The sequence below is a fragment of the Alnus glutinosa genome, chromosome 4, assembly GCF_958979055.1.
Source record: "Alnus glutinosa chromosome 4, dhAlnGlut1.1, whole genome shotgun sequence".
NCBI classification, from domain to species: Eukaryota; Viridiplantae; Streptophyta; class Magnoliopsida; order Fagales; family Betulaceae; genus Alnus; species Alnus glutinosa.
Window position 1 is genome coordinate 12,026,060 of NC_084889.1, and position 19,473 is coordinate 12,045,532.

At 37.8% G+C, this 19,473-nt stretch overlaps 2 protein-coding genes and 1 long non-coding RNA gene across 8 annotated transcripts; 2 read left to right on the plus strand and 1 right to left on the minus strand.

The window, feature by feature from the left end:
- Nucleotides 1–240: 240 nt before the first annotated feature.
- On the plus strand, nt 241–7,069 carry LOC133867487 (uncharacterized). 5 transcript variants are annotated; one of them, XM_062304274.1, is made up of 7 exons: nt 241–675; nt 995–1,278; nt 1,468–1,557; nt 1,637–1,708; nt 1,811–1,927; nt 4,487–5,653; nt 5,985–7,069. In XM_062304274.1, exons 1-6 carry the CDS (start codon nt 321–323, stop codon nt 5,642–5,644), a joined length of 2,076 nt encoding a protein of 691 aa, XP_062160258.1. In that variant the 5' UTR covers nt 241–320; the 3' UTR covers nt 5,645–5,653; nt 5,985–7,069. The 5 variants fall into 5 exon arrangements, with proteins under 5 accessions (XP_062160258.1, XP_062160257.1, XP_062160259.1 ...); XM_062304273.1 differs by having other exon boundaries at nt 6,072–7,069; XM_062304275.1 differs by lacking the exon at nt 5,985–7,069 and adding an exon at nt 5,837–5,856.
- Nucleotides 7,070–13,252: 6,183 nt separating this feature from the next.
- LOC133865970 (ferrochelatase-2, chloroplastic) lies at nt 13,253–17,414 on the minus strand. Its single transcript, XM_062302507.1, has 9 exons — nt 17,167–17,414; nt 16,078–16,423; nt 15,844–15,987; nt 15,569–15,670; nt 15,182–15,285; nt 14,951–15,077; nt 14,661–14,813; nt 14,353–14,453; nt 13,253–13,937 (listed from the first exon to the last, which is right to left on the minus strand). Exons 1-9 carry the CDS (start codon nt 17,250–17,252, stop codon nt 13,622–13,624), a joined length of 1,479 nt encoding a protein of 492 aa, XP_062158491.1. The 5' UTR covers nt 17,253–17,414; the 3' UTR covers nt 13,253–13,621.
- A 159-nt stretch (nt 17,415–17,573) lies between these two features.
- Nucleotides 17,574–18,454, plus strand: LOC133865971 (uncharacterized). 2 transcript variants are annotated; one of them, XR_009899847.1, is made up of 2 exons: nt 17,574–17,901; nt 17,990–18,454. It is a non-coding gene; the product is annotated as an uncharacterized LOC133865971 (long non-coding RNA). The 2 variants fall into 2 exon arrangements; XR_009899846.1 differs by having other exon boundaries at nt 18,008–18,454.
- The last annotated feature ends 1,019 nt before the right edge of the window (nt 18,455–19,473 follow it).

The following is a 19,473-nucleotide window of genomic DNA, read 5'->3' on the forward strand; positions in this document are numbered from 1 at the left end:
TGTTTGACTATAATGTTGTTACCCTTTGGTGAATTAATGAAATGACTACATGTTCCCTTCAAAAAAAAAAAAAAAAAAAAAAACAATTGAAAGAATTAACTCTAGCATTAAAGGCATATTCGTCCTTTTGTCTACCAAAAATACACGAAATAGAAAATTAGCCCCCCCCCAAAAAAAATATCTCCTCTATTAAATCAGAATACACAGCCACCGCTTGATGCTATATATAAAAGCCAACCTATTCTTACACCACCCAATCTCTCTCTCTGTCCCCCACTAGGGTTTCTAGCGTTTCTCTCTCGCTCTCTCTCTCGCTTACAATGGCCGACGAAGCGCAGTACTCGTCCGGCAGTGACACCACCACCAACAAGCGCAAGTACGAGGACCCAACGGTGCCGTCCACTGGTTCTCGCAGGCCCACCGGCTTCTCCGCGCCGATCGCGCCTCAGTCACCTGACTCGGTCCACGCGCAGCCTCCATCCTACAACAACGTCCCGCCGCCCGTAGACGGCTTGACGCTCGCCAAGCAGCGCGCCCAGGAGGTCGCCGCACGCCTCTTCAACAACTCTGGCGCCGGCGCTGGCGCCGGAATACTCGACGTCAAGCGCCCTAAGATTGAGAATGGTGCTTCTGGCTTCGATTCCAGCGATACTGGGTTCAGCTCCGTTCCTCCAGGTTTGTGTTCTATTTTCCTGTCCTTTGCTTTTCTGGATTTTGTGTATGGGATTTGTTGGTTGGGTTCTAGGGTTCTCGATCTACTCGTTTGTACTATAGTGCTTATTTTGACATTTTCTTTTGAACTCTTTATCTTTCTAGTGTTTGACTAGGGTTGGTTTAAGCATGTTCATTCCTAAGAGATTAAATTAAATTATTAAATGGGTTGATTTCTTTTGTTTTGGGCTATAATTGAACGTTGGTGGATTAATTATAATTTTTGTATCAAGATGTTACGTGGGTTTGTTTCTGTAACGTGTGATTGTTGCAATCTAAACAGATGTGAAGCCTCATCCTCTGCACTCGGTGCCTGCAGCGCCTACCTCATATGGCTTCCAGAGTTCGAGCAAAAAAATTGATATTCCGAACGGTAGGGTCGGTGTTATTATTGGGAAAGGCGGAGAGACCATTAAATATCTTCAGCTTCAGTCTGGAGCGAAGATCCAAGTCACTCGGGATATGGATGCGGATCCCAATTCTCCGACTAGGATGGTGGAGCTCATGGGTACTCCAGAACAGATTGCCAAGGCTGAGCAGCTGATAAGTGAAGTTCTTTCCGAGGTGGTGCTAATTTGACCTCGAATGGTTTTCTTTTTAGTGCCTTAAATGCTAACCAGCTACAGTCCTACACCAAATTTTGTATGATATAGCCATATTGACATTGGCATGTAGTAGTAACTTTACCAGAGTGCATTTCCATTATTTTTGAGTGATTGTGCTTATCGTTTGTCCCTTTGCGATGTGTTTGGCCAGGCTGAAGCAGGCGGTTCTGGCATAGTTTCGCGAAGAGTGACTGGACAATCTGGATCTGACACATTTGTAATGAAAGTCCCAAATAACAAGGTATGCAGAAGTTCTTGTTTTTGTCAGCTTATTTTATTGTTACAGTTCAGGATGGTCTGTGATGAGCGTCTTTTTTCAGGTTGGTCTTGTAATCGGTAAAGGAGGAGAAACAATTAAAAATATGCAAGCCAGGACTGGAGCTCGTATTCAGGTGTGTTTTCATAATTTATTTGCCATCTTTACTGATATTATTTTAATTGTGGAGTCAATTGGCGCTACCTATTTTTCTGAATGAATTCCTTATTTTGTCCAGGTGATACCGTTGCATCTGCCCCCTGGTGATACATCGCAAGAAAGGACATTACAGATTGATGGGACCAACGAACAAATTGAGTCTGCTAAACAGTTGGTCAATGAAGTCATCAGCGAGGTATGTTTGTTAATGTTAGATTGCAGACAAGAATTTTTTCTCATGAGAAGAAAAACTCATTGCAGTTATTATATGTATATATGTGTGTCTATATTCTTTGTTTATCTTGAAAGAGAAAGGAATTGTGCATTCTTTTTTTTGGGAAGTGGATTTGTTGTTTAGATGAACAAGTTCCTGTATACGGGAGTAGAGATGGAACACAACTCCTTTTGGCTTTTCATTTTTTTTAATACCATCTTAATACACACACATATGTACTGCACGACCTCTTGATCATCTTCTTAATGATATTGTTCTCTTGAGGTTCAGCTGTGCTCTTCTCTCCGCTAACAGCTTCTCCATTTGTTAAGTATATTCTTATTCATTTCCTGGAAAGTACCACTTGTCAGTGTCTTTCTACTCTATAATACTTGACTTTGGATAGGTTCTGTGGTTTTATAATTTACTATTTCTAGAATTCATGTATAAGCTACTTGTGTTGTTGAAGGAAGGATTATGATGTTATTAGTAGTGGAGTTGTCTATCAAATAATTTCTCAATTGTTATACCGGCATGCATTATCGTATTCCCTCCCTTCACTCTTTCTGTAAGAAAGACATAGGTGATATTTACATTCTTAATTTTTCTCCCATGTAATCTTTTTCTATCTATTGCGGTGGATGTCATCAAGAATTTTCTGGATTGTCATTAAGTGCCTACCTGGTTAATTTCGAAAGGATTGGATCTGTTATTTTATCATCAATTTCTCTTCTTCCATTTGTTGGACTTGTAAAATCCAGAATGTTACTTCTGCTGCTGTTCTCATTGGCTTGCATGGAGACCATATTCTGTGTCAGAATAAATCTGGAAGAGGAGCTGAGCCTCTGCAATACCAATGGGTCAGACTGAGATTTCTTCGATTATGTATTGTTACTAGTTTTTGAGTTAGGAACTGTGTAGCACGGTAATTTGCAATGCACAATATGCATCTGGATCTATTATGGATTGAGTTCTGAATTCTTATCTAGATTGTGAACCTGCAGTGTGTTTTGACTTGTCTACTACCTGAATTTATCATATACTGCAGTAAGATTCTTATGTATATGTCGATTGGTGGATGATGGATGTATGAATTTGGGCATTGGACAGAGGTGAAATTCGATAGTTTGAACTACCAGTCTATCATGAGGGTGCTTATTGCTGTCATATCTAAGTGCTATGCAGATATATTGGATAATTGGTTTCTGAGGCAGGCCTGTCGTACTTGTTTTTCTGTTTAGGTTAATTCCAGTGATTAATATTGGTCCAAATCTACTTCTTAGCTGTATGTCCAAGTGAATAATTATTGGGATTATAGTTTGTACAACCGTCGAATGTGCTTATTGATTCTGTACCTATGACTGATTATGTTATTGAGAACTATTGTAGGGTTAGTGTCTATTGGACCATTGGTGACACCAACATGGAATTCTTTGTGTTGGTGTTCCCTCAGCATCACTCTGGTATGGTTCTAAATCCCAATTTCTGATATTTAGTTATATATTGTGGAGAGAAGCTGCGAGTTTCTGTTGATGGAAGTACCAGGTCATTCGGGTGAATTATTTGTCATTGGATAAGGAACCTTAAGGATTTTTGTCTTTATAGTGTCTATTATGACGAGCTATATTCTTGTTAGTGCATTGCTCAACAGCAGCAACAGTTAGAAGATCCAGTTCACCGTATTTTATTGTCATATACGTTTTTTCTTTCTTTCTTTTTTATTTTTTTTATTTTGTAAACTCAAGTAATTTTTATTTCATTCTTTTCTATGTGTACTTCCGGTTTCTTTGTTATAATCATTCATAACATAATCCTTATTTTGGTCATACATAATCCTTATTTTGGTGCTCTTTTCAGTCAAAGTAATCCTTGACAGTTGGTATTATATTTTATTCTTTTAATATAATATTGCGAAGAATGTCTTTTGATTCATAAAAAAAAGTGTCATTAGTTTAAAGTGTCTAGCTGCAAACTATATATCTTGACAAAAAATTGTAAGCTCTTTCAAGGAGATATCATTTACTTGACCAATTTCTACTTGGCTCAAAATGTTGATATTCAAGGTTATATTTTCTCTTATTCTGATGCTTCTGCTTATTAATTACAAATGCATCAATGGATATTATGGAAAGATTCTTTCTAGTTTGCACTTTATTATAAACTTGTTGCCTCTTCACGGCAGTAGGGTTTGTATGTTTGCTTTTATATAAATGGATGTATAGTATTGTGGTCCTTTTTGTACCTATTTACTTCGAATAGGGAGAGGGTGGGCTTCTGCTGGAGTAACTCAATATCTCCTCAACCATTACGGTATGTAGGCATTTATACGCCCTTCCTAGTACGCTATGAAATCCAATAATCCTAGTGTGGTAATATTTGCTATTTGTGCCTTCTCTGTTGATTTTTTTTGATTTTTTTTTTTTCGATTATATATTGTTTATATGAATATGCATGTGCTTCCTGTGGTTTATTGTGTTCATATATGTTCCTAGCATTGCGGAAAAGTTCACCATGGTTATTTGTGGAAACAATTTTATGCAGAATCGTGTGAGAAATCCAGCAATGGCTGGAGGATATTCTCAGCAAGGTTATCAAGCACGACCTCCCACGGCCTGGGGTGCACCTGGGGCTCCTCCCATGCAACAACCAGGTTATGGCTATGTGCAGCCCGGAGCATATCCGGGGCCATCTCCCCAGTATAACATATCTCAGCCCTCTTATCCAGGCTATCCTCAACCTACCTCTGGTGGTTATCCCTCCAATTGGGACCAGTCAACTGGTGCACCATCTCAGCAGACTTCTCAGGGAACTGGTTATGATTATTACAGTCAACAGCCAGCTTCACAGCAACAGCAAACACCTGGTGGTACTGCAGCTCCAGCAGATAATTCTGGTTACAATTACAGTCAGCAACCACCTTCAAGCTATAATCAACAGGGACAAGGTTATTCTCAAGATGGCTATGGTGGGTATCAGGCACCACCTCAATCTGGATATGGCCAGCCACCAGCATATGATCAGCAGCAAGGTTATACTACTGCATCTAGCTATGGGAATGTGACCAACCCAGCACAAGATGGGCACACTCCGTCCTACGCGTCTCAGGGGGATTCAGCCCAAGCTCCACCTGTCCAGGCTTCTTCTGTGGGCCAGCCAGGATACACTGGTGCTCAACAGCCTAGCCCAAGTCCTGCAAGTTACCCACCTCAAGGAACAACTCAGCCTGGTTATGGGATGCCCCCAACTTCCCAAACTGGTTATGGAAATCAGCCACCGGCTCAGTCTGGATATGGGCCTGGCTACGGACCACCTCAAGCCCAAAAACCTCTTGCCAATCCCCCAGTTTATGGGCAGCCTACACAGTCACCCGGCACCCCTGGAGGCTATGGCCAGCCTGCCCCTGTGCAGCCAGGATATCCCCATTCTCAGCCACCACCATCTAGTTATGCTCAACCAGACTCTGGTTCACAACGTGCCCCACCATCCAATTATGCTGCTGCTGCTGGTCAACCGGGTTATGGGCCTCCATCTTATGGTGCGCCACCTGTTAGTCAGCCAGGTTATGGACAGGCGCCCCCCCAATACAACGCCTATGGTAGTGCTTACGCGCAGCCTCCGGTTTATTCTGCCGATGGCAGTGCTGCTGCTTCTCAGACTGCTCAGCAGAGTGGAGTAGCCAAAACATCACCCCAGAGTTGATGATATCTGGTAAGTTGGGTCATTTTGATGCTTTGATGAATGGTTTTGTATTCCTATTGTTAGGTCTAGTTAGATTTTATATTGTGGAAGTCATAGATGTTAATGGTAAGGAATGGTTGGTTTTGGTGTTATCTTTGTCTCTGATGTTATACTCTGCTTGTTCTAAATAATTCTGCTACCTTTTGTTTCTAGTTAATCTACTTTTAAATGCTGCTTGCTGTAAGCACACCTTCATCCAGCTTTTATCCTTAAATCATGCATTTTTGAATGCTGTTTACTTGGTTTGGTCAACCCTTCATTCTTCGGAGTCACGAATAATTCTAGTTACTACATGAGGCAGTGTCTTGCTTGTAACCCAAATACGGTATGGCGGGCCCTTGGTGGTGCATGCAACAATTTCTGAACTAGGTTTCAGCATGTATTACAGATTTACTACTGCAGGGGAAGGTAAAGGAGAGACAGTGGGATAAGCAAATTGGCAAGGGCCTCGTGATTTTTGCACTCAAGCTGTGATAATGACAGTTGTTTAATATGGTTCAAAAACATGTCAATTCCTATCGTCATAGAAGATTTCTATTACGAAAAGGCATCTTTTGGTAGTACTTTGCCGAATGAGTTTAGTCTTTCATGATGTTAAACGAGATTATCAATGATTTTATAATCGAGTAGGAGACAAAAAGATTACTGATTTTATTGATTTTTTTTTCGTTTTTGGGTTAAATTGAAGTGGATCTACAGTACAGGTAGTTCTCATCTTTTCTTGCTGACTTGCTTGCGTGCGCACGCATCAATTTTTGTAAAACCATTATTCACCCCATATCTAAACAAAGTCGAATTAGGAAAGAAAAAAAGAAAAAAAAACTCCAATGGTCTACAAGGATTCATTTTTATAAAATTATTCTTTTCTTAGGTTTAAAATATAGTCATTTTTTTAAGGTTTGAATCGTTATGGAATAACTCTTATACCCTTTTTGTAATATTTTTCTTTTGTTTAAATTTTGGTAGTATTTTGTGTTCGTAGTGTTAAGTCTATGAAACCATGTTTTGTCCAAAAAAACCAAACACGTATTTATTGATCCTTCAAGGAGGGATTTGAATATGCCCATTAGAAAATGGGTTTCAGAAAATTTGTCCTGACTGGGGGTTGTCGGTGAAGGTGCAATTGACAACAACGACGGTGTTGTATCCCCAATCGGGAAGCATCTTAGTGGATTACCCCAACCCCGATTGGGGATATGACCTTAAGTGGACATTATCATTGTCATTGTCAAGGCAACCATGTGGCAAGTCCAGCTAACTATATTTGATCGTGCGAGAGATTTACGTGTTTACTTTTTATTGACGTGACGTTTCATCACGATGCAACATGTCATTCAATACTGTACAGAATTTAAGTAAGGGTATGAAAGAAGTGATTTGATAACAGTGCTGAGTTTTAAATCTTTGATAGATTTGATGAAGAATGAATTTTTCTCCATGAGTTATCTCTATAATAGTTATTGGGTTCACATTTTGAGACGTGGTTTTCGTTGTTATACCTCTTCATATTCGACTATATTGGTTTTGTAGTAATTCTAGAAGTTTTTCTTGTGTCTTTTAAAAAAAATGATGTAACTTTTAAAATCACCATTTGATCAAAATTTAGTAGTGATCAATCACAAGTTCAATGGTGATTTTAAAAGTCATATCATTTTTGGAGGGACACAAGAGTGACGAAAGAATGACTTTTAGCATTACTCATTGGTTTCCTACTTCCCTATTTCATTTTAAGAGTATCAGCATCGGTTTCCGTAAATCTTATTATTTCTTTTAGATGCAGGAAAAGCTCTTAAAAATCATATTGAATCATATTTTCTTGTTGCTCCCTAAACTAAAGAAACACTAAATAAACCAAAAGTTGTACTATAAATCTTCAGAAGCAAAAATAGTTTATTTAACATTATTTTAATATAAAAATCTTTATTTTTTATCTCTCATTTCTCTTCTATTTATTTAAATGACTTTTTTTTCTTTTATCTTTTTCCTTGCATTTAATTTAAATAATATTTAAATGGTATAGAAAAATGATAATGGAAGTTATTGTGAAGTGCATTTAAATAGGGAAGCAAAAAGTGGTTTAATTCCCTAAATTGAGGAAACGTTTAAGGGATGCTGCCGCTAGTGCTCTAAAGTGCCTCAAAATTGATGTTCAATTTGAAAATTCAAACTTAAAACTCTTTCCTCTCTTCAATTATCCTTTTCAAGAAAAGTTTTGTTATACCTATAGATCTTTAATTTGTGAGGATCATCCTCGAGAATTTAACACTTACACCTGAACGTGCAGTTTGAAGTGTATGTTTCTCGAAAGAATCTAGAAATATAGGGCGGAATGGCTGGACAAAATAACTTGCATGTTAATTGAATCAATCTCAATTGAGTTTAACCTGTTTTAAAGTTCTTACATTTTTAGGGTGATCTTCGTGGCACTTCTTTGAGGATTCTCATGGCTTCTCCATCAATATATTTGCATTTAACCAACAACACAAGACTGGTTAAAATATATTTCACAATAATAATTAAAAGTCTAAGGATCTGTCCCTCTTTTAAGTATCTAGAATAATGATCCGCTCTCACCATTTAATGACAGTCTAAAAATTTGATTATAATATAATTTCATTCACGTACGTATTTTTCTGCACTGTAGTTTATTCCAAATAGTGAAATACATACATATTCATGGTTCTATTCCAGTGTTACAATCTAACTAATAAATAAAAATAATTATTCCATTTCGGCTTCTTCTATTTCTAGTAATAGCCATTATTTTTTTTAATAAAATAGTTATTTTGCATATCAAGCTTGCCCTAACTGTAATAATTAATATCCGGTGGATTTAGATTTTATTACCTAGGAAAATAAACAAACGAAATAGTAATCATATGATTGGTGTGAATTAAGGTATCCCATGTGGAAAAATGCAACTCTCTCTTTTAGAGAAAGACTTTCCTCCTCTCTAGAGTAAGGCATCTCCACCTCCTTAGTGAGGTGTTTCCTCCACCTCCGGTGGCCACTTAAGGGAGGAGGGATGGATTTCTTTCCCTTCCTCCTCCCTTTACCTTTGTTTCTCCTTCTTGTTTTTCTTTCTTTTCTTTGTTGTGTTTTTATTTTCCTCCAAACACTTACTTTGCAGCTCAAACACCACCTCTAGCCCTATGCTCGTTGCCGTGAAGCCCATCGTCTATTTTCTGCTCTCCCCAGCCGGTTGGTTTTCGGACTTGTGAAGATTTGTGGATTTTTAAAGTCTAGATCTTTAAGTCTCCACTAACGCTGCCTCTTACTTGCCCCTCCACCATGTTCCGGAGCCTCCTAGCTTCCCACTAGTCTCTCCCTCATCACCGTCAGCCTTCCACACGCCGGCACGTGGAGCCGTCTCTTTTGGCGCATGGCTCCTTCGACGGTGGGTGCTATTGCTCTCCTCCACTGTTGTTGCTGTTTATGGGGTTTTTGCTGTTTTCTAGTTGTTTTTCTTTTGTTATTTCATAGCCTTTTATGTTTTTTGCTGCTTCGGTGTTTTGAGGGTTATTGTCTCCTAGCTTTTTATTGGTTTCATCCTTTAGTGAAGACTTTTATAAATGAATTTGTGTTAGTGCCTCTCCCTTCTGCAATCTCGGATTCGGACCCTAACAATGCTTCTATCGCTTCAGCCTCCTTCCAGTGGTTGTCGCTGTTGCCAAGTGGAGGTTCAAATAGATTTGCCTTAATTTGTGCCCCTTTTGGTTCTGTAACCGTCGTGAGCGGCTCATTGAGAGGATCAAGTCACTTATTTGATCCGTTCTTACCCTATGTAATTATTTCTGCACTGTTTTAGTATTTTAGTTTGATTTGGGTTTATTGTTGAGGAGCTCACCCATTTTTCGTTTATAAGATCGTCAACTCCTTTTTTTCCTTTTAGATCATGAGTGTAAATGATCTCCCCCTATAATCCTTTCCTTATTCAATTAGAAAAAATAAATAAAAATCATATGACTGGTTTCGGTTCCTTTTCTTCTAACCTAATCCCAAGATATTTCAATTTAGGATTTTGGAATCTAGCATTTTATGGGCGTCACTAGTAAGCAATGCCAACCAACCAAATAGCTAGCACTACATGTTACTGCATCCTTCAAAAATAAGACCAATTTTTATTTTTTATTTTTATTTATTTAACTGGGTTAGAAGAATTTTTTTTCAACTTAGTTTATAAAATTGCCATATGTTTCTTAGACATGTAAGAGAAACACTTGTTTTTTTTTTTTTTTTTAATAACATTAATAAAGTTGGAGGAAATTCTATTAAAAAACAGGATAAATACAAGCATTTTTAGTCCCCTATTGTTTAAAGTTTTGACTAATAGCTCAATGAGTTTTAAAAAGAAATTAATCACTTCCAAAGGATTAAAAAAAAATTGGTCTCTATCGTTAGAAAAGTTGACATAATTTGTTAATGTGTCACATACTCACCAATTATAATGATAAATATGTCACTTACAATAAAAAAAAATAAAATTAAAAACTAACCAACTAACTATATATATAAAAGAATGCAGGGGTTGGTTGGGCCACCATTTGGCTAAATGGGGTGGCCGAACCAACCTATTGAACCGAATTTAAGCTACTTGACCAATTTTTTTTATTTTTTTTTTTAGCTTAAGCTACTTAGGATCTGTTTAAGTTTGCGATTTCAAAAAGTACAATTTAAAAATAAGGATTTTAAAATGTCCAATTTGAAAACATAATTTTTAAAAATGCAGTTAAACAGCTTTAAAATCGCAGTTTACCTTTTAAAATTTTGCATTTTAAAAAAATACCCTATTGCTTGCTATTTGAAAAAACTGATTTCTGCGTTTTGAAATCGTAATTTTTTAAAAACACAAATTCAGACAAGTCATTTTTCAGGATTTGATTTAAAATTACACTTTTCATGAAAACGCAATGTTGAAATACCCTTAACCATAAAAACAGCTTTTTCATCCTCGGGCAAAGGACCTTTCTTATTGAAAAGTGGAAGCAGTCCTTACCTGGTAATTACCCTTTATTGTTCTATAATGATGACATGGCGAAATTTTAGTGGATTAAGAACTACTAAGTAATGTTTCTTGCACACAAAGTGTACACACTTTGTAAATTTTTTTTTTTTAAAAAAAAAAAAAAAAAAAATCTGCTAAACAAATCAGATTTGTGTACAAAGTGTGTGCAACTGCAAGAAACATTACTCTTGAGAATTTGTGGTCGCTTCATTATTTGTTTCTTTATTCTCTGCAAATCTAAGGTTCTTGAAGCTTATTTCACAAACACACATCGATTCATATCCAGGACCGCATAATTGTAGATAACAACGTCCAAACTCTTTGTTAAAACACTCTTGTTAAAGTTGTGCCTTCATCTTTTACAAATTTGTATGATGTTGCCTTCGATCATATAAGTGTTTAGATTATAAATTTGCATCCTTGTCAAGATATTGTACGTGGACAATGCATGCATGTACAAGCTGGAATGGGTTTATGATCTGTAAAATATATATATATATATATATATAATCGGTCTATCAATTGTTTGTGGTGGTGGTACGACAGTGTTCGATCGTGGACGCAAGGAAAGCATTCTGGAAGGAGCTAGCTTGATTATGTTAAGCAACTGTGGAAGAATAGGAAAATGAGCTTAATTAAGGTTGAGGATGCCAGGCATTGCTGCTCTGTTTGGATTAGAATGCTTTGCCTGGTTCTGTGCCGGTGAGATCGATCGTAGGACGTACGTGTTTAAATTGTTTTCCGGCGAGAATATGAACACTACTGTCCATGCATGTAGATGAAACAGTTCATTACCATCAATAATTGTTTGGATCCATTTTTGTTGGGGTCCACCACTCCCACTCCTTTTGTAGTTTTATTTTATTATAAAAATAAATAAATAAAAATAATGCTTGGAGTCAAAGAAAACCATATATCTGTAATTTATGAACTGGAGTCAGACTTTTTACCATAGATTTCAAGAACTTGGTGAGGTTCGACATGATCAACAAGTCGTTTTCCCATTGGACGAAAAAATGTGTGCCAAAGAATGGCATTTTGTGGAGTAGCTGGACTGAAGCGAGTAGCCGTTACCAATACATGCAAGAAGATGCAGAGAATACAAGAAAATAACTGACTACTGATGCCCTTCTTTTTATGGGGAAAGATAAATTGGCTTATTACAGCAAATCTCACATAATTTTTTTAACCGTTTAAATTTAATTTCAAGTTCCATGAAAAAGAGAGAATGAAATAAAATCTGGACAGTTAGAAAAACTACATATTCCTATAGATTTTTCTTTTTTTTTTTTTAAAAAAAAAAAAAAAGTAATTTCTTTTATAGCACCTAAGCCAAACCCAAACTAGAAATAGGCCAAAGATTTGGCTTGGTCCAATAGTTTCTTAGCATGATTGGGAAAAAGGAGCCATCGGAACGACGGTTTTTGAAGCAGTTCAATGGATGAGTTGTATGGAGAGACAACTATAACGGCATAAGGAGTTTAGATGCCACAATAAGAAAGACTGTGTTGGAGGTGATAGAGAGGATCTCCACTTTAATGTTCGGTAAAAAGAGGACATTAAATCTTGTAGCCTTGATAGGCCAAAAGCAGACGCACCAACTACAAAGAGGGGGAATTGACCCAAAGTTAATCGTATTAGTTTATTTAATTGATGTGTAATCCAATAATGAGCTTGGCCCTTAGCATATTAGGGTTAGGATTAGAGTTAGGGTTTAGTCTATGAGTCTATTTAAGTATAATGTTCATTGTAATAGGCAGTTAATGATGAATAAAAAATTGAGCGTGCGCCGCTATTGTCTTCTCCCTATTTTCCCTCTCTCGGTTTTCTTCTTCCTTTCTCTCCCGAGCTTGTGCCCCTCTATTTCTGTGTCTTCTTTCCCTTAAATTCTTGTTTTATTTATTCTATTAATCTGTCCTACATCAGGTGGAAGGAGTGAATGTACATGAACCATAGATCTATCACCGGCAATGACACATGAGAACCACTTGCGACAGAGTGGCATGTAAGATGCATGCATGGTGGGTGGAGGATGCAAGGGACAGAGAAGAGACCGTTGGTAGGTGGTCGTGTAGGGTGGTATATTTGGCTTCCAAAAAAAAAATTTAAAAATTTAAAATAAAAAAGAAGACAAAAAAAAAAAATAAAATAAGAAAAGGAGGAGAAAGAGAAGGTTGGGGAGGTAGGAGGCGGGTGGAGAGGGTGAAGAGAGGAAGCAAAAAATATATCCCCAAGTGCGGTGGCGCGTGACTCATGACACCTACTCGCAACTAGGCATCATATGAAATGGAAGTACAGTGGATGGAGGGTGGGGGTGACGACGAAGGAACCAATAGTGGTGGTGGGGGTGCACGTAGGTGGAGGTAGGGGCCGGAGGGTGATAGCTCACTTCTCAGTTCAAAGAAGAGGAAAAAGAAAAATGAAAACTCTTTTAGGGAGAGGAAAAATCTCTACTTAGGGAGATGGGAGAGCTTCTCTCTATTTTTTATTTTATTTTATTTTATTTTTTTATTTTTGAGAGAAAAGTATTCCTTCACCAAGTATTCATCATAACCCATGCAAAGTTAAAACTTAAAAGTACTCCATTATATCCACTAGTGATGCCCTTACATTAAGAACATTGATGCACTAATGCTTTACATTCAACTGATAATAGTGATAGATACATGTTTTCCCAGAAGAACAGAAATCATGGGGAAAAAAAAATTGCAAAATGAAGTTTCACTTATCACAACTATGCCCTTCTTACAAAACTTGCAGTTCAAGAATCCTCTCTTCGTGTAGTTTTGGGTAAAAAAGTAAAACCGTGGAAAACGAAACCAAGAGAATGCCTCAATACCTCATAACACTTTCTGTTACCTTGTTTAAACTTTTCTTCTCTGTAACTCCAGCATCTACAAGATACTATATAAATTCCTGTATTTTGATATCCTTCAAAAGAGGCGGTTCCTAAACGCCATTAACGCTTTTGGTGACAAAAGCAAGACAAATGCCAAGATGGAACCAAAGAACATTTTGATAGCATATTGCATTGGGTCATGCTCAACTGCTTTGGAGATGCTCCTTGACGTTGACATGGCTGTTGCTGATGGTAGAGCTTCTATTACAGCATCTGCCAGATCCGTGATGAAAGAAGAGGTGCATCCAAGGGCAGGGACACGACCCCAGTTTTCAATTCCAGATTCAAGAGCCAAGTCCTTGTACTCCACATCAATCTCTTCAAGAGTCTCTATGTGCTCACTCACAAAGCTGGAATATACATAGACATTCATTCAATTAAGGTGAACTTTTCTACAGCTTATATGAAGATTAACATATTCATCAGAGCTGCAAATGAAGGAAATACACCAACAAAGGTAAATATTCAAATTACCAAGCAGGCTGCTATAGACAACCAGGGGAAAGATAACACAGCAAGGTCTAGACCTTCTGCAATAACTCCTCTTTTAAAAGAGAAAATTTTGAAGCTAAACCAACAAATAATCGGTAATTATCTTCCAGAAACCAGATGACATCTGTTATAGAATTAAGTGCACTATTTATTTAATAAAAAACTAGCACCTAGAAGGTATCGCATACTGTGATAACGTAACATTTTCAAGTATCATCGAGAACTAAAATCCACACGAACCAAATAATTTTTCTTTAAATATGAAGAATATACCTCACTGGAACAGCTAGGAGACTTTTCACACCTTTCTGGCCAAGCTCAACAAGAACTTCGTCGGTGTAGGGCTTCAACCATTTTATAGGACCAACTCGGCTCTGTTCCAAAAGCACAAAAGGTGAAAAAAAGGAAAAAGACAAAATAAAGTACAAGGATATAAGCAATTAAAGATAAAATAGCCTCAACCTAGTGATGGGGAAAATGGGATCTTATGGTGGAGTCAAGAGAGCAACTCAAGATGCTGTTAAGAACAAGCAAAGGAACTTCGAGGGTGAAAATATGAGACATTAATTTCTACAACCAACCTGGTAACAAAGTGTATGTTCATTGTTAGTTCCTCTAGCTTTCAGCTCTTGCATGATTAAGTAGATGCACTCCTCCATTTGATCTTTGTATGGATCTCCTGCTTCCTCAACATAACTGACTGGTACTCCATGAGCACTAAAGAGTATCATAACCTAAAATACCACGCAACAATAAGCAACAGTTCCCACAGAAGTAAAATTCATCAAATGACCAAAGCAATAAATTTTTGACACAGACACAGACATCAAAAAAGCCATGTGTCATCAGTCATTGCGAGAATTAAACCCACCTCCTCAGGCTTCAAAAAACTCTTTAACTCCTTCTCAATCAAATCAGCCATTGACTTAAGGTAACCTTCTCGTTGATACCAGGACTTTATAATAGAAACAGGCAGCTCCGATAGATATGCATCTTGCCTGACAGAAGACTCAGGTTCAGACTTCAAAGAGATTTAAAAAGGTTGAAGAAATATCAAATTACATGCTTAAAGAGGGAGATCACAAGCTGACAAGATTATCACCTGAATATACTCTGGAGCACACGGATGCTTGATCCAGTTGTAGAGATGGAGAACTGGGGATACAAAGGCAGCACAACAAGCCTGGTTATCCTGTCCCGCTTAATCTGCCACAGATTAGAGAAGATAAACTTCAACTATTTGACTCAACCAATTGGAAGATGGATGGGACCGCTTAACTGATTGACGTCAACAATGTTACAGAAATTTTTATTTTTCTTCTTTTGTTAAACAAGACGCTTACAGAAACATAGGGTAATTGATTGCCTTTTTTTTGGTCTATTTCTTTTCTTTTCCAAATATAAATAAGGTACTTGACCGCACGACCTTTCAGGTGTCTTAACATCAACCAAAAGTTAATAGTTTGCATTACAAAAATAAGGGACTCACTTGCTCAATTGCTTCCTCGGTGAATGGGTACCAATACCGCATTCCAACGTAGACATTTACGGGCGTGTTCATGGCTTCCAAAGCCATTTTAAGTGCATGCCCCTGCAACAAGTACCACAAACCATAAATAAATTTATACTCAAACCAGATTTATGCAAACCTAAAAGATATTTGCAGAACACGATGAATAATATCAACAAGAATCATTAAAGAAGAATAACATTTGCAAAAAAAAAAAAAAAAACATCTGCATTTCAACCAGAAATGCATTCTACCTGCTCATCTGTTATTTTACGCAAAGGAGAGCCACCTCCTATAGCAGCATACCCTTCTTTGCTTTTGGGAGCCCGAAACACAGATATTAATTTCGCTAATGGTCGCCGAACAAACTGAAACAACCTTGGGAGACGAATGATATCCTGACACAAGCATGAAAAACATTAGTGGTCCAAAGAGACAAGCACCTACTGGTGCTGAAACAATTAGGTGACGCAGAAACAATAACATACTGGATCTGCAAATAGATTGAACAAGAATGGTTGAACGTCATCAAGTGTCTCCGGTCCTCCTAGATTCAGAAGCAACACTCCAACCTTCTCTTCCGTAATGTGTGAATCAGACCCTATATCAGCTTCACCGGACGTGCATACTCCCACAGAGCAAAATGTTTGCCCCACTGGGTTTCTCTTCTCAATGGGGCTACAATGACTTGACCTCCCAAGCAAGCCATTTCTTTTATCACTTGAGCCAGAACATGAACTCACTAACGCTTTAGATGTAGATTTATCAACATCCTCTAATCCCTGGGATATGTGGCATGAGAGAGACATGGGAGATCTGGTATAGGAGCATGACCTGCCAACAAATAAACTTTGTTTAAAAACCTTTAGCTTCTAGGAAATGAACAGGTCAGGCACATCACAGAAAAAAAAAGGGTAGGTTCAGTTTTCCTAGAAAGTTGCTCCACTCAACTTAATTATTACAAAAATTAATGTACACGAGGAAAATGAAAAGGCTCATCTACTTAATTATTACAAATTTAAATGCACACAAAAATCAATCTTCAGTTTTTCCAAAGAGTTTACTATATTCGTCAGGTGATAAAACCATAACCCCAAGAGTCCATTGATATTTGAGAAGAAATATCCTAGAAACTGGTTTTGGAAACACCCTTTTACTGAAAATATAACAGAGGAACTGAGATAACCGCACTTGTTCAAAGGTTCGTAAATGGCTCTCTTTTTCTAACCTTGCAAAAAGCTAACCTTCAGGGGATAATCGGATAAAACATTAAAGGGAGGTCGATAACCTTACAATTTCAACAATTGCACAGACTAACTCAGCATTAACGATCCATCTAACAACCCAATCCAAAGTAACACAGTATGATCAACACTATTTCTTATGGATACTATTGGAAACAGAGAAATGCATACCATCGTAACAAAAAGCGAAAGATTTGAAAACAATGGATCAGCAAATCTTGCGAAAGGTCCACTAACCGTCCGACTCGAAGAGAGCCCGAATGTTTTAAACATCAAACAAGAATTTTGGAATATACAGAATTCATAATTAAAATTCATCACACAAAGGCTTACGCTGGAATTCTATGATCCGATTTGTACAGCGTCGAACCGAAGACCTTCGTATGGGGAAGAACACCGGAGATTGACGTCGAGGACATGGCGTCGAAATCGGAAAAGGTATTTTTATTAATAACAAAAACCCTAAAAACCCGAAGCGTTTCGAATCCTTAATAAATGTCAATCAAGAAAGAACGCGTTATAAAAGAAGAAGAAGAAGAGGTGCCTTATAAATGGGAACCGAATTCTCATAAATATTGGGACGACTTTTCTTTGGGGGGGTTAGTTGGGAAAAGAAGAACAAATGCGAATTGAAAAAGTCAAAAAAGTTGGATTAAAGAATCGTCAAAAGCCCTCCCTAGTCCCTACAGCGACGTGTCTCCAAGCTCGCCCCATGTGTGAGGGGGCGGTTGGCCTAACGCTTTAGATCTCTTTCGTGGAAGTTGGGCTTCTACGTCGGCCACCTTTCTCTGTCTTCATCTTTCATTTTCCCCCTTATTCTCACACACCAAACAGCATGTGGGGCCGTGGGGAAGAAGACCCAGGCCAGTTGCTTCTAGGGACCCATTGGGCTAGACAGTGGGCCGGATCGTTTGCCACTTTTCTGGACTCATGCCCATTTCGGTAATTCAGCACTCCCTGCATTTTAGGGTTTCCGAGAACCACTATAAATCAGTGCTTTTTGCCTCCGCCCTTACGAATCCGCTTCACCTGCTGAAGATGTATTGGCCAAGAGCTGTGGCCAAGCAGGTACCTTAGAAATTTTTCCGTAATTGGATGTCTGTGTTCGTGTTTGTTTGTAGAACGCGTTTAATTTTGCGTAGAATCGGGTATTCAGGTTGTGTTGTTTGATTAGGGTTACCTTTTGTGGCATTGGTGGTGACCCGATTTGAGGCGGACTCCATTACTGAGTCAACAGCGGGGGCCTATTGGTGGTGACCCGTCTGCCGCTTGGAGTCCATATGAACTCACCGGAGGAAGATCCTTGAAACTCACCGTTGTTTCATGACACAATACTCTGGTTACATTTTCACGCTTTTTTTCTTCTTTTTTTGATCTGGTTGGCTGTTCTTGATTGTACTTAAAACGCAATCGTTTTGATATGTTATTGTAGAAACATGGCACTCAGTCAGACACGGGTGTTTGTTGGTCAACTTGATAACAATCCACCTTTTGCATGGTGCCTAGAAATAGCTACTGATCACGATTGGAGGAAGCCACCCACTCCATGGTTTCCTTCAAATTTAAAGCAGCTAAATTCTTAACAATATATTTTACAGAAAAGTGATGCATTTTCGTTGAATGTCACTGGTTTTCAAAGGATTCATATGGATTTGTGGTTTGAAATTTTGCTATTTAAAAAATATTAATTTTTTTTTCTTAAAATGTGTTATAAGAAAATAATTTTTTTTAAAAAAAATATAGTTAAGACGAGTAATACTAACAGAAAAATTAAAATTATTATTAAATTAGATGATTTTAATAATGAGATTAATTTTGAGATGATGAATGTCAGAATTGTGAGGCATAATAAATCATGGGCCTTGTTTGAAAACTCTCTTTCTCCTCTCCCAATTTTTTCCTTTTTTTTTTTCCCTCTCCCGGGCCCAATCAACAGTCCTTGCCAGAAAAAATCTGGACAATTTTTGCCCACTCAAAGAAAAGTTGGATGCACAAGTAAAGGGGCAAAAAATGTCTAAATTTTTTTTGACAAGGTCTATTAAGTGGACTCGGAAGAGGGGGAATAAAGTAGGAAAAAATTGGGGGAGGGGGAGGGGGAGGGGGAAGGGAGTTTTCAAACAAGCCCATGGCTCTCTATCTACGAGTCAACAGCAAGTACCAAGCTTATGGTGCCTTGACTGCCGCTTAGAGCCAATATGAAGTTGCTGGAGGAAGATAGTTTGGAACACTGTTGTTCCATTCTACTTCATTTGGCTACATTTCCTATCATGCCTCACTTCTGACCAATTATTGTTCATGTAATATGGTGTTTCTTTTGCAGAGATGAGTGGGGGTTGTGTAATGATAGACTCCATAGGTGCTTGTAGGTTGTCACTGAGGGTGCATTTGGAATTGCAATTTTATAAATAAAAAGTGTGATTTTAAATCAAATTGTAGAAAATGAATTGTTTGAAAATTACATTTTTTAAAAATTCAGATTTGAAAATGTAAAAATTATGTTATTTCAAATTGTAAATAATAAAGTGTTTTTTTTTAAGGGATAATTGTACCACTGGTTCCTGGAGTTAGCCTAAATTACGAATCAATCCATGTGGTACTATAATCACAAATTACTTCTTGAATCCGTTTTTTGTCTACCAA